Genomic DNA, 15,946 nt, shown 5'->3' on the forward strand with positions numbered 1-15,946 from the left:
TTTTAAAATAATTAGATATATTATGACTGCTTTCTACAACACCAGATTTCTAATCTCTTTTCAGTGAATTTTGCCAGAATAGTTCCAAATGGATTACTCATATTTTTTCCTTCTTACCCAGTAATGGATAAATGTATAGAATTTTGGAAGGTATGTTGTTATGCATTTTTCTTATCAATCGTTAATATGTTCAGAAATATAATGTTTAAAGTGTCCCGTATGATAGTGTTTGTATATCTATGTAATTATCAACAATAGAAACCCCACATTTTACACATAGATTGTCATCCTCAGAAATATATATTTAACATAATTTTTGTGCCAGGATGTCAGATATAATATCCTTGTTGAATTATTTGTATTTGATGGGTTATGCATACACATTAAACTGTCAGTTTATTAAAAAAATTTGTATGAAAAACTTTTTTTCTGTTGTTTTTCATGTTCAAAATGTAAACTTTTATCCGAGGAATCTAAAATCATGCTAGACCTATTGTTAAATATATTTCTACTTATCGTCTTTTTTTTCTGTTTGGTAAAGAATATGACTTATATAAAACATAAGTCCCAAAGCCTCCCTTTTCCACAAACAAGATCACAAATGAAAATAAGTAGAAGTCTATGTAAGTTGGATCAAATTGTAAGGTACAAAATCACTGGTGGTAAGCGGATGGTCGTAACTAAAAGTTACGACCATCCGGAGATGGGAGACAACTCTAGGGATAAGTTTTTCTTTTCCGATTTTCGTGCACTAAAAGGTTCATTTGAACCAAACCGCTTGTCTCGTACATACTATTCGGCAGTCCGGTGATATTAAAACCAAATTTGATGCATTCAAACATTCCATTTTTTGTTAAATAGCCATTCAAAAATTCAAGCATGATGGTCGTAACTTTAAATGTGTGATGGTCGTAACTTCAACTATAGTATTTTGGATGATGGTCGTAACCGACACAAGATGGTCGTAACTTTGAAAGATGACCGTAACTCGAGTATTTAGACAAACTTTTATTTATATATTTTAATTGCAAAGGTAATAGACTCAGATGTAATATATGATTTGCTACAAACAATATTATTTGTTACTCTGGTAATGATATGCAGAAATTAAGCTAGAGAATTATTAAACATACACATTTCTGATGGATTTCAAACGCTCATCATTTAGGAGCAACAGTGAAAACTAATCAACTCGCATTAAGCCAAAAGGTATGTTAGGGTTTAGAATTAATATATTTTTTTACTGTACGTTAAGGCATGAAATTGTTAAATGCACGTGTATTCCCTTATATTTGTTTTTAGTGTTTTTTTATTTACGCCTTTTTTTCTTTATCTGCAATCATGTCGGCAGATTAAATTATTGAACATACAATTCTGAACAATCATCTTTAAATCATCTATTGCAGTTCTTATAAGTCTCCGAGTCTTTGCGTCTTTGTTTACTCCTTGGCTTTAAATTGTTATTGTCTTACAAACTATTGACCTTCAAATATTCGTCGTTTGGTCGTTCTTGAGGAAATAGAATCCACAAATGCACTTCTGAGTCAGAGTTGAGTTCAATATCGTAGCTGCTATGTTACGGTAGTGCTACGTAGATTTTGACTATTGAACATGTAGCTATAGACTAGTTGTTACATAGATATTGATAGCCGCTATGTAGCTGGTACGATTTTGAACTCAACCCAGGATTTTATTACGTGTTGTCGTTATTTTTTTATCGATTACATAACGATTATATATTGGTGTATATCATTGATATTAGTTCTAAGTATTGGTACGGAATAAAAACTGAATCCATGGTGTCGCAATGAACATTGTGTTAACCTCGAAAGTAGGAATATTGTTGATATATATTTTACACTGCTAGATATATATTCTATATACACTGAATTTAAGAGTAAAATAAAATACTAGTTTGTAGCCAGGCTTAAACTTGTAGCCAGGATAATGTTACAAGGACTTAGGTCAAACTAAATGTACTGCGGCAACTATTACATACAAATCCCGGTATGCAGGTTGATAATCATGTGTAAGTTATGTTTTTACATTGTATGAATGGCTACAAGTTACTCATGGACTTCGTCATTGGACATTCTAATGCAATTTGGATGTAACATTTTTTTTCATTGGCTAACAAGTGCCGTCAAATCCACAATTGACCAGGCGTAACTAAGGAGAGGCCCCCCGTTTTGAATTGATGAATCAACAAATGTTCGATTACTACTATATAATCAAAAATAAAACAACACCTACCTCGAATTTGCCGTTTTAATGTAATTTTATCCAAATTTGAAGCGTACAGGTAACGAAATAACCTCCAGTTTGTAAGTTTTTGTTTGTATGACGTCACGTTTAGCCAAGATGTCTTTGTGCCAAAATTATTCATGTAGTTTCGCGGATTTTATTTTATTTGACAAATTTAGACATTTTTTCAAGTTTTATCGTATTTTTGTTTTTTGGAATGCATTAGAATCGGAATAACAGTACTGTAGTTGAAGAGTTGCCACCGTCAATTTTGATTTGACGGTCGCAAATCTCCGTTTTACTGTCTCCGCTCCGCGTCGCCAGTAAAACTACATTTGCGACCGTCAAATCTACAATTGACGGTGGCAACTCTTCAACTACAGTACTGTTATTCCTTAATTACTGTGCACCTGATAATCAACTTGATTTCACCAAACAACAATATGACGTCTAAGCATCCAGGCTAAAAATAAAGCGTATGTTCTTTAACTCAGGTACGGACCTGAGAATTCGCGGGTATGCTCCAATCTCGATAACGACCTTCATAACCTATCAATATTTTAAGCTTATTTTGACTCATTATTAATGCTCTTTCGACTTAATGTATCATTCTTAAATTGACGATTTAAAAAAAAAACCTACATGTAGTAGGTACATCCTCAAAAAGTTTATGTTTTCAATAGATGCGAATTCCAAAGAAAAAAAATTAGGATACTGTTATTTCATGTGATGTCCAATTTGTGAAAAATGCCTTTTCTTAAACTCATTTATTTTGTAATTAAAACAATTATTTCATACATTTCGTGATTTTTATTTCTAACTAAGAATTATCATAATCAGAGCTGTGTTTCTTGTTTTGAAATTAATTCTCCACAACTTACATTGTTAATGAATTTAACCGCTTTAATACATTAATTCAACTATTTGCCTCTTTGTTAATTTTATACATTATATTTTCAGAATATATGACTGTTCATTTCATTTTGTCTTGTTTCGTTCGATTCGTTCCAATTTTCTTCTTTTCAGGTATCCCTCTCTCCATTTAGTTTTTTTATTATTTGGTGAAAACAACTTCACAAATATATAATATGATATGTGATATATTCATAATTATAACAAAAGACACGTTTAGAACTCATGACTGGTTCGGTCCAAGACATTTGAAAAATTTGGAATTTTAAATCGAACTTTAATCAAAATTCCCCCAAAACTAATATTTGAAAACTTTTAAATTTTTTGAATTGATAAGTGTTACACGAATTGAAATTGCTTTATTTTACATTTTATGTAAATAATGAAAAAAAATCTTCAGAAATACATCATATAAAATACTAGTATGCATATAATAAAAGACACATTTAAAACTCTTGACCTGCCTTATTCGGTCTTATTTAAAACAGAGTTAAGACCATCACAAATTTATGTTACGACCATCCTCAATATTTTTGTTTTTTTAGTTACGACCATCATGCTTGAATTTTTGAATGACTATTCAACAAAAACAGGAATATTTTAATGCATCAAATTTGGTTTTAATATCACCTGACTGCCGAATAGTATGTACGAAACAAGCGGTTTGGTTCAAATTAACCTTTTAGTGCACGAAAGTCAGAAGAAAAAAAACTTATCCCTAGAGTTGTCTCCCATCTCCGGATGGTTGTAACTTTTAGTTACGACCATCCGCTTACCGCCAGTGAAAATCTATACCACGGCCCATTTACTGTTGCTTTCTATAAGTTCTTGCAATAATAGTTTTATTGTTTTATTGTAGGAGAACAACATATTCAACAGAATATCTCAGTATAAGCCTGTATTTGTAGAACCTAGAGGGAAAATGGACTTCCAAGATGTAAGTTTTTATAAGATGTTTAGAAATGTAATAAAAAGTCTAAAGTTATCTCTGTTTACATTTGCATTTTATCAGGCAGCAAAAAAGTTTCGTACACTATAGAATAGTATTTATTTTTTTTCCAAATTACAGGACCGTAATCAGTATGATTCTTTTTCATCATCAAAACTCTCCCACTGATAAACAACTAAGTTATGACTACTGGACTTAGTCCCTATTCCTTTTAATGTTGTTAAATCGATACCGCAGATTTCAACCCCCAGTTCCCACAAAAGAATTCTTTTAAGAAGTATGAATTATCATAAAAGTTAAAGGAAGAGGAGAGGTTCATTTATTTCCTTAACTTTTTGTCAGATGTTAGATAGAACTCTCAGATTTGCTATATTTATGTATATCCATGGCCCGAGAACACAGTTATTTCGTAGTGCATTTCTTTTAGACAATAAATTCAAATTAAAAAAATCGCACCTGCTCTTTCTCAAAATGATTTTTACAGTGTAGTGTACTTCCAGTGAGACAAATATTATCAAAATTATAGAAAATTCTACCAGCTCTAACTCAAAATATTGACAATTCTGTGTTAAGGGGGTATAAAACTCAGTTTGACAACTTCAGACGTGATAAAATTTGACCTTTTAGAACTGGACCAATTCACTACTTAACATAAAGATTCAGCACCCCAATTTTTTTGACATGTAATTACATCCCCCTACTTAATATTTCATGCATTTAATATCAAGAAATGAATTGGGAAAGTGTATTAAATAAAACATGCAAGTTATACACTGTACACTAGGGACTATATTTGTAGACAACGAAAACCAAAGGACGATAACTGTGTCCTTGGACCTCATAGTATTGTTTTTGTTTGCATTACAACATGGCATTAACTAAAGTTACAACATTGACTGTCATTTCTGTTGTAGGCAATGTTTGAATTTTATAATAAAATAAATGACCCATCATTAAATGGAGCCATCTTTGTTGCAGTATGCAGAGGAAAGGTAAGGGAATAAAGTTACATACTATGGAAAAGATTTTGAAATATTTGTATAATTCAAATTTGAAGTTACTAAACAAATGATCTTGTTATTTGACCTATCAATTAGTTAAAATTAAGAAAAAATAAACAACCTGTTATAAGATTTTGAGCCTAGAAAATGTTACAAAATGTATTATTTAATAAACATTTTTATTTTTGCTCAGAAGAGATACTGGTTTATGAATTGTGATTGAGAACATTTCTACTTTTTACTTGTCAGGTTAGTGAAGGATTAGACTTTGCTGATGAGAATGGCCGAGCTGTTGTGATAACTGGTCTCCCGTATCCACCGTATATGGATCCAAGAGTAGTTCTTAAAATGCAGTATTTAGATGAAGTTAAAAGAAGACCTAATGTAAAGGTATAAAATCATTTTTCTTTAAAAAAGTCAATATTTAGTAAATTACTTTTATTTATGTTCCTTTGAAATATTTATAATATGGAGAAGCTACATATATATATAAAATATATATATACTTATATGTTCTCTAGTTTCTACATTTCTCATTGAAGATTCATGAAAGCTTCATATATAATTTTATTGAAGATTAATTTGAAAAATCAGCAAAGATTGATTATTTTTGCAGAAATAAAGCCCCATAAATTTATAGGTTATATTGGAAATTCTTTTAAATCTTCACTGAGTTGACATCCCTGCTTAAATTTTTTAGACGTTCTGGTATATAAAAAATGGACTTGTTTTGGCAAGGAACAATTATCCACTTGTATAGGGGATGTGAAATCAGACACTTTTGGTCTATTGGGGATTTTAGGGACAGGGTTGGGGGAAAAAGACACGTTTAGGGGTATTGTAAAAGTTTGAGTATGTTAACAAATGATTGGTTGAAGGAAAGTTTGGTTTGGAAAAAAAAAATTATTCTGGCTATAAGAAAAGAACTTGGTTTTGAGTTTTTGTTTAAGCAAGCTATACTGATTTTTGCATTTTCATAACCATCACTTTAATATCAATTTCCTAATCTTATACTTATAATAATAGCAATAGCTCACAGTACAACTTGTTTAGTATCAAATTACAGCATTTAACAGGTAAAGAATGGTACAGACAGCAAGCCTCCAGAGCAGTAAATCAAGCTATTGGGAGAGTTATCAGACACAGACAAGATTTTGGAGCTATTTTACTCTGTGATACAAGGTATATTGTGAAAATGCACTTGATGACGCCACAAATCCACTGGAAACATTTTTGAAAAAAATGCCACAAATGTACAGATCTATAGAAAAACGAAAATTTGCCATTTAAACTTCCACATAAGAACTACATTATTGATTTTGTATGGTTTTATTAGGTGTGCTATATTTTTACAAAATTGCCAACTTGATAAAATTAAAATTCGCCCTGTAATTGTTAACTTTTGTAAATGGTGACTTAGATGGAGAGTTATCTCGCTGTCACTCATACCGCATCTTCTTATTTATATACTGAGATGTCTACAGATTACAAAAAAAGTGTCATTGCTAGTACTTTAAAATTTGAACTTACTTAGGAAATTTTTTAAAGGGTTTGTTTTGTTCTAATAAGTGTCTTATTTTTTATTCAAGGTTTTCTTCACCTGATTCTATAAGTCAGTTACCAATTTGGGTGAGGCCAAATGTTCAAAAGTGTCAAAACTTTGGACAAGCGCTGAAGGAAATAACAGTGTTCTTTAAAACTGCTGAACAGAAGGTATTTTTTGTTTTCATATAATGAAAATGTCCATAATTTGATACTTGTAAAATAATAATCCATATTATCTAGAAGAAAGCATAAACTTTTTGAAGCAATTACTTGCCAAACATTTCCATTTACTTTTTATGCCCCACCTAGGATAGTTCATTCATCCGTCTGTTCCTTCATCTGTGCGTCCGTTCTCCCAGCTTCCAGTTAAAGTTTTTGGTCAAGGATATTTTTGGTGAAGTTGAAGTCCAATCAACTTGAAACTTAGTACATATGTTCCTCATGATATGATCTTTCTAATATAAAACATGTGTCTGGTGTATATATGATTTTTAGTCCTGGTATCTATGATGAGTTTATCTAATATTAACATGATTAATGCCAAATAATAGTTTTGACCTCAATTTCATGGTCCACTGAACATGGAAAATTAAAGTGCGAGTGGGGCATCCGTGTACTATGAACACATTCTTTTTTTTATTTGCTTAGAGTGATGATCAAACATTTGCAGTAGAACTACATAGTGTATTACTTAATAGCTGTTTTATATTACAGATGCCTGCATCAAAACCTAAGAAAAAGATTGGTATAAAAAGTTCACCTGGAGCATATTTCCTTCCAACTACGTCAAGATCAGCTGGTCCTACAAATATTGCTAAAGCTGGAAGAGTATCTGATCATGTGGCTAGTTTGAAACATTCCAAAGGTAATGGCAATATATCATAAGTCAGACAGTAACTGTTAAAACAATTGATAAATTTTATTTACTAAACTGTCTTAATTAAGTTTTAAACTACATGATGTAAAAAACCAACACAAAGTTAAAAAAAATAATGACACATTAAATGTTAAACAAGTTTGATGTGTCAGTTGTTTCCTTTCAGTTTGTATACCCATTTAAAAAATGTTAAATAAAGTGTGGGTATACTGTTTTACCTCCGTCTGTCTGTCCGTCCATCAGTCCCATGAATATTTTACATCACATCTTTCTCAGGGACATACACTACAAGGATTTCTGAAATTTGGTTTCAGGGTTTATATAACATGTACAAGTCAGCTAAATTGTTTGATGCATTTTAAGATTCATCCCTCAACTTCAAATTTACTTTATACTTTTAGCAGGCTGAGGGTATCATGATTAGTGATCAGAAGTTCACAGATTCATTTGTTATCTCATGCTCAAACCCAATTGAAATAGGAATTTCATTCTATCCAGGATTGTTGAGTTAAAAAATGTATTATTTTGATATTCTTTTATTTAGATTATCAAATGTTTTTCTAGATAACAGTAATAACTATTCCAAGTTAAGTAGTCAGTATGAAGGAGGTAGCAAAACTTCATCTTCAACTCAGGAAATTAAAAGAGGATTACTTGGAGCGTTAACAGACAGTGAGGTATGTTAAAGAATTGCTGGGTTTAAAGTTAAAATGATAAATTGTTTAAAGTCTATAACCTTTTTCAGACTTTAATCATTTGATTTCTAAAGGAAACAGCTATAGTAATATCTAATCTAGCCAGTAGACAACATTTTCTTCAACAGTAATTATAAATATTTCAGGATGATTCCTTGATAAAGATACAATTGTATCAGTGTTTATCAGAAAGCATGCTCTTCTCAAGTCATGGATTCTATCCTAGAATCTGGTCATTACTGTTTCTCTGTTATTTATGTAGAAGTAAGAGAAAAGAGAAGTCAGCTTGCAGGGCTTCCTGATGACTGTTTCCTTGTGAACTAGAATATTAAAAATCTTGCTCTGCATTTCTGACTTGCAGCATCCATATTCTTATCACATTAATTTGTTCATGTCCGTAATATGCTTTCAACAAGATTTATTGTTACTTTGCTTTGGAGTTGATTTAAGCTTGAAACTTGTCAAAATGTAAAACATTTTTTAAGTAGAATTTGTTCTTATGAAAATAGAATTTTTAATATTTTTCAGATGAGAATGAAAAATAAATATTCATATATATTGATTGCTTGTTTACTTACTGTCATTATCTCATCACCTTTGGGGTATTTAAATACCTATTGCCTGACCAGAATAAAAAATTGTCAACACAATTTGTCCATTTAAATTGTACAATAAGTATTGTGAGAGCTCATCAACAGGTGGTCATTTAACTACCCAGTAAAAAAATATTCACTATTTCTAAAAGGTAAAATTTACATGACCGATAGCTAGCTTGCTTTCCTCATGCATCATGACCAATGTCCTGAATAAGATATGGGACATTTTAAGCCATTTCTTTTTGTGTCTCTAAATAGTCAAGATGGAAATTTCAATCAGTGGATTTAGTTTATAAAAAAGGAGATATATGTTTGCTTCATGGTGTTTTTAATGTGGGATGTATTTTAAGTTTTTGATTCCTGAATGGAATTAAAGTGTTTGTGAAATGGATTTTTTTGGATATGTGAATAATTCTACAAGATGAATTATGTGTGGCGTAGTGTTTTCTAATGGGATATATTTTCATGTTATATTAAGATTCCTGAAATGGAATAGTAGTGATGCTGAGTTTCATTTAATATTCAGGATCTACTTCAATTGGAATTACTGTTAAAAATTTATTTTCAATATATCAAAAAAAAGTACAAATGGCTTATAGTGAATAGAAATTTCAGTGCTTTATTCTTCATTATGAAAGTGGGATATACCAGCAATGATTTATTTGTGATTGTAAGCAAAATGAATAAATTTACAATAAATATCTTGATTAAAAAGAACAAATATTGTATTTAATGTAAAATGTCCCATACCTAAATAGAATAGTTCATTCAGGACATTAAACATGAGGAAAGCAAGCTAGCTACATGTATCATTCATTTAAATTAGCTCTGTCAAAAACAAACCAGGTAAATAAATCTACAGGTAGTTAAATGACCACCTGTTGATAATAGCTCTCACAATACCTATTGTACAATTTAAATGGACAAATTGTATTGACAATTTTTTAAACTGGTCAGGCAATAGGTAATTCTCTACCACAAAGCTTATTGGATAGGCACAGTAATAAATTTTATATAAAGTATGATTTATATACTTTTTAATTTGTACTTAAAATTACACATATTTATTTTCAGTGTAAAACACCAGATAATGACAGTCAGGTAATATTTTTATAAATTATTAATAGGGCAGTATTAGTTTGCTTTCTCAAATGTCAAAGAATATTGTAAAAGATCCTATAAGTTGTGAAGCAAATATTGTATTTTGCTGATGTCTTTCTTCTGGTTTCTTTTGAAATATGTGGTCATTAAGATTTGTTTGTAAGGGTAGTAATGCCTGCAAGAATAGTTCTATAACCTTTTCATTCAGATTTCATCAGTTAATCAATCCCCAATCTTTTAAAGTAATTACATGTTTAATCCTTATTAAAAAATTTACAAATAATGCTGTAAGTAAAGGTAAAAAGCAGCAACAGATTCAAAGTCCATGTTTAGATGTTGGCAGTTGTACAGACTGAAATCATGATGTCTTGTTAATATTTCAGGGTTCACCATTTAGGCTTCCACCAGATAAAATGATCTACAAAAAGCAGGCTAGGAAGAAGATTACAATTAAGGTAAGTACTAATGGCGGTTTAAGATATTGATAAGTGACATGAAATAAAGTTTGGTACTTACAGACCCACACATTTGTAATGTTTGCACAAACAGAAGTGCTCTTTATATCTGTCAGACATATACTTTCTGTTTTCCTTTGCTTTGAATATCAAGTGGGTAGGTTTTAAACACAGCAGCTCTTTCTGATTTATTGATGAAACTGTATACAGGACATTACCTGAGAATGTGCATACATATAGTTCTGGGTCGACAACTTACTAAGGGAGATAATCAAATTTATTTACTTCAATATTGCTATATGTTATAGTTTCACGTAAGCTCTTTTTTATCCATGATTTTATCAGTCTTTCATTTTCTTTTGAGGAAAACCTCAACATAAATGGCTGAATTTGGTAAAAATATTGGTCTTTTTTTATTTTATTAGTTTTCTCGTTTGAATTGTTTTACATTGTCTTATCGGGGCCATTTATAGCTGACTATATGCGGTATGGGCTTTGCTCATTGTTGAAGGCCGTACGGTGACCTATAATTGTTAATGTTTGGGTCATTTTGGTCTTTTGTGGATAGTTGTCTCATTGGAAATCATACCACATCTTCTTTTTATAAACTCAATTCTAATGGAGTTTGAATTTCAGAAAAGAGGTGAAACAGATAGTCAAAGTTCTGCTGCTGACATTCTAGGTGATGTACCAGCAACAGTGAAGTCTAATCATTTACAAACAGCAGAATCTTATATAGCTGAAGTTAGTATATGTTCACATTATCATGATACTGTGAAAGCACTTTAATTCTTGGGTATCAGTTTTCGTGGTTTGAGCCAAATTTACATGTTCGTGGGTTTTTAAATTCATGGATTTTAGTTTTCTAAAAAAATCGTTGTGATAACACTAATTAACCCATTGATAAAGTGATCAACAGATTTAAGGACCATCAAAGGTGTTAATTATGCCTTAAACATGTCACCTTAAGAAAACAGTAACAAAAACAAATGCTTTACACGTATCTTGAATTGTCAAATAATTCTTATCAAAATCAAGCCCAGCATGAAAATATTAATTCCCATATGTACGAGAACTATTAGGATATAAAATGAACACTTTATCATTCTAGCATATTAATACCGGAAATCTGACTTTCATCGATCAAAAATATTTTTATGAGAACTAAAAGATCAAAAGTTGTACAGTTTAGGTTATTAAAGATTAAATGTGTATAATCCTGCATGCAGTTGTAGTTCTGAGATTGCTATTGAAGTTTTCTTAGATTTGGCATTAATCGATATATTCTCTAGATCATTTCAGTAGTGAAACCTACCGATAGGGGATCTTTCCATGACTTGGTTTTGAACAATGGTTGTTTTATTTAGTTGGACACGAAAAATTGGTAACCCACGAATAAAAGTACTTTCACAGTAGTCTGGAAACATAATCATTTGAAAGCCAAAAAATGAATGACAGATATGAATTATTTTAAATAGTTTTATTGGAACATCATTAAAAGGGTTTAAAATTTTTGTCTTCAATCAATGTTTAGAAAGCAGATAGAGGGACAGTCATTTTTTTAGTAATTAGCTTATCCAATTTTCCAACAAATACATTTCATCACATCTTTTTTGTAGCAATTTTAAGATGGACTTCTTAAAATAACTTCCTGAACAAAATAAAAAGCTCTCCGTTTATTCTTAACTTTGCTTTCAGGTCAAAAGAGTTTTATATGGTGATAGATACAAGATGTTCTCAAAAGCATTAGTAGATTATAAGAAGATAGGAGATTTTCAGCAGTTGACTCCAGTTTTAGTTGGTGTTTTCACAGAAGACAGTGATCTGTATCCTTTCTTTAGAGGTTTGTTGATAAATCACATTCAATAAGCCCCTACTGACTCTTTGGTCTTTGTCATCCTTCATTTCAAGTAAAATTCCACAATGTTGCCTTATGATTTAAATTTTTAAGTTCTTTTTAAAATACTGTATTAACTTTTTTTCTAGAATTTTATCGATTTGTCAGACCTAAAGATAAATGTGAATATGACAAGCTATGTAAAAGTATAACAGGATCTGGGTGTGGTTACAGACCAGAAGATTCCATACTCAGAAAGAGGTTTCAAACAGATAACTCATGTGAGTAAACAATTTGAAAAATCAGATTCTTAGTACAATATCTGCATGTGTTAGTTGTTACTGATATACAAACAAAACAAACATTTAAAAAGGAATACATGTAGCAGTAAAACTTTGGGATTTAAAATTCATTATGAAATTATGTTTATAACAATATTATAAAAGAGGAGGGAAAGATATACCAGAGGAACAATCAAACTCATAGATAAAAAAATAAACTGACAAAGCTAGGCTAGAAAAGAAAAAGACAAACACAAATAATAATACACAGGAAACAACATAGAAAACTAAAGACTAAGAAACTCATGAAACATGTTACGTCTTTAATGAGAAGCTATTTGTCACATAAAACCTGCATTTTAAGCTATGATCATGATGATAAGTCAAACATGATTGTTAAACACAATATCTTGCTTTACATGAAAATATTGTATGCAAATATATAAGTTTTTGACCGAATTTAAATATTTTATATAGGTAATGCAGATAAAAGACAGAAAACTGTCCATACAAATTTAAGCAGTTTACCTGAAGCTTCATGTACAGGAAAACAAATACCAGTAAACTTACCAAAAGAAGTGAATGTATCTGATAATAATAGCCAAAGTGAGAGCTGTTCTGTGACTAAAAATAATGAAGAAAATGTGCCTTCCTCATCAGTGATAAAAACAGACTATTTAAATCAAAGTTCTGAGGATTTATTTGAAGAAACAGAACCATGTTCACCATCTCGGAAGCTTGATAGCAACGTTATTGTAAAGGTTGATGACATAACCTGCCCAAGTAAATATCCATCAGGTAATTATACACTTATATACAGACAGTATGTTGACATAACTTGCCCAAGTGAATATCCATCAGGTAATTATACACTTATATGCAGACAGTATATTGACATAACTTGCCCAAGTAAATATCTTCAAGTAAATATAAACATGTAGACAGATAGTCTTTCAATTTAAAAATTGTGGATTTCTGATTTTATTCTATGCCAACACAGTTGTAGGATGGATGAAGTAATATATTGGTCAATCTCACAGGCACATAACTGACATGATATAGCAGTTTAAATCTTTCCACAATGGAACTTATATATACTACATACTGTGGATTCATTATTAATCGTTGGATACCAATTTTTATCTGTGTCATGGGTACAGGTGAACCACAAATTCAAATGCTCAACGAAATAACATATTTCCTATAGGCTTTGTATATGGAGATTGGCAAAACCACGAAATCAAATATCCATGAATAGGCAAATTTTAGCAATCAACAAAAATTGATACCCACGAAAATAAATGAATCCACAGTCCAACAATAACCCAACATTCACTGTTCAGATCCTTTCAAACCTCAAACATCTTTCTAACTTGTCATTTTCTTTAATACATCTAATTGCGCCCAATATTGGTTTTGCCTATCTAGTATTGTATTTCCTGTAGTACCAAAAACCTTCATAATATAAATAGAACAAATGTTTTGTACTTATAGGATATACATGTGAATGCTGTCAGAAAAATGCAGAAAGACCATTTGAAGCAGGATGTGGACATATTTGTTGTTTTCCTTGTTGGAGAACAGCCTTTGATGTAAGTTTTAACAAGTTATAACAAAAAACAGGTTGATCACTTATTTTTGTCACCATTGCCACTCTACTTTTTAATGTCTTCATTATAAAAGTTTGAGTGATGTATTATAATCAAAAAGACCAAAACTCAAAAACTTGACTCTGAACACTGCACCATGAAAACTAGTTCAAGGTCAAATGACATCTGCCAGTTGGACATGTACTCCTTGCATACAATATAAGAAAAACAGATCATAACACAAAAACTGAACTATAGCCACTGGACCACGAACATGTATTAATTATAAAAGTTTGAGTGATGTATCATAACTACTGTTTTATAGCAAGAAGGTGTAAATTGAAGACCTGCTTATTTTGTCATTTTGACACTTTTGACACTTTAACATTTTAAGACTATGATAGTTGATTTTTAAATGCAAAGGATCACAGCAATATAAATAACTTCATTTTGATTATAAACAGATCTACAGAACATTTCATGTAATATTCACCCAGAAAATAATAATACCTTTCAAGTTTGTTTTATACCATTTTGTCATTTAAGGTGGTATGGGAGTCTAAAATAAAAATGATAGAATTTGTTCCTACTTTGCCAAAACGTAGTATCTATTGATATATGTTGAAAAATATAATCAAAATGATAGGTCAACGCGCATTTTCTTAAGCTAGAGGACGTGACAAAATGGCATATTATGTATGGTTTAAACAGGAAAAAACACCATTATGTGATTAAAAACTAAACAAAATGATAGAATTGTTAAATACTTAAGGAAAAGAAAGCTTTCAGACAATGATTTGAGAATATCAAAAGAAAAGATAGGGTCACCATACGTTTTTTTGGGGCTAAAATACAAAATTGGAAAATTCCATGTAGAATCCTTCAGAAAATGCACTGTTTTAGAGTTACCTCCCCTTAAAATACCAATCTATTTTATTTTTTTAAACAACCAAAAATAATCAACATTTGCAAAAATATTAAAATTTATAAGTTAGTTATATTCTCATAAATTGGTTCTTTAAAATGAAAATTCACATTAAATATCTGCATTCCTGCATCAATTTTGCTAACTTGATAGAAAATCTGGACCTTTGGATCTCTGTTTTTTTACAATCCAAGATGGAGGAAGACACCCATACCACCTTAATGCTGTAAAATGTAAATAGTTTAATGCACAATTATCTTAGACCAAATTTAAATACACAAATGTGAAGAGGATTGTTTTAAATCGATATTGTATGGTTATACACACAAATATGACGTACCGTGATTTGACACAAGTATATTTCAGCCAAATGACACTAATCATGAAGTTTATATTTTCAGACTGACAAAGTTTGTCCTGTATGTAAACAGCCAGTTAGAAGAAGACATCTTACTGCCAAATATTTTGCTGGACCTGAATTAGAATGATGGACTATTGGCAGCAGTGCATAAATTATTTACCTCATAATTAAAATAAACAAAAAATTATAACATATTTAACTGTTTTACTTAGTTATTCAGTCACTGGCTTGAAAAATAAAGCTAGCTTCAATTCATTGTATCATACATCTTAAAAGTAGGAAGTGATGAAAGACACCTCAGCAATTTACGAAAGTTAAGTCACAAATTCTGGACCTACAATCTGCAATTTAAATGTTATCTGGCCAACCCCAAGAAACCTTTTATCATTTGACTGTATAGTTTACCGGGTTCTATGTTAGCTATTGCCATCACTTTTGCTGTAATCATTTTGAAAAAATCTTCTCTGAAACCACTTGACAAATTTAGTCTGAATGTATATAGACTAAAATTTTGGATTTTTGTTCCTTCCAACTAATTATCTAACATGACTAAAATTTAAAAGAGCGGTAAAATGTAT

At 30.7% G+C, this 15,946-nt stretch overlaps 1 protein-coding gene across 2 annotated transcripts in view; it reads left to right on the plus strand.

Annotated features, from left to right (window-relative positions):
- The window catches only part of LOC134686002 (regulator of telomere elongation helicase 1-like), a 34,267-nt gene extending 18,321 nt beyond the window's left edge, over window positions 1-15,946 (plus strand). For both annotated transcript variants that reach the window (XM_063545719.1, XM_063545710.1), the window contains exons 20-35: window positions 65-150; window positions 4,016-4,093; window positions 5,020-5,097; window positions 5,356-5,496; window positions 6,173-6,288; window positions 6,696-6,819; window positions 7,366-7,516; window positions 8,093-8,205; window positions 9,894-9,920; window positions 10,304-10,375; window positions 11,012-11,119; window positions 12,074-12,218; window positions 12,362-12,493; window positions 12,971-13,291; window positions 13,988-14,085; window positions 15,409-15,946. In XM_063545719.1, coding sequence (XP_063401789.1) covers window positions 65-150; window positions 4,016-4,093; window positions 5,020-5,097; window positions 5,356-5,496; window positions 6,173-6,288; window positions 6,696-6,819; window positions 7,366-7,516; window positions 8,093-8,205; window positions 9,894-9,920; window positions 10,304-10,375; window positions 11,012-11,119; window positions 12,074-12,218; window positions 12,362-12,493; window positions 12,971-13,291; window positions 13,988-14,085; window positions 15,409-15,495 — 1,877 coding nt within the window. In that variant the 3' untranslated portion in view covers window positions 15,496-15,946. The remainder of the gene's footprint in view (window positions 1-64; window positions 151-4,015; window positions 4,094-5,019; window positions 5,098-5,355; window positions 5,497-6,172; window positions 6,289-6,695; window positions 6,820-7,365; window positions 7,517-8,092; window positions 8,206-9,893; window positions 9,921-10,303; window positions 10,376-11,011; window positions 11,120-12,073; window positions 12,219-12,361; window positions 12,494-12,970; window positions 13,292-13,987; window positions 14,086-15,408) is intronic.

Source organism: Mytilus trossulus, chromosome 1, assembly GCF_036588685.1.
Source record: "Mytilus trossulus isolate FHL-02 chromosome 1, PNRI_Mtr1.1.1.hap1, whole genome shotgun sequence".
Taxonomy (NCBI): Eukaryota; Metazoa; Mollusca; class Bivalvia; order Mytilida; family Mytilidae; genus Mytilus; species Mytilus trossulus.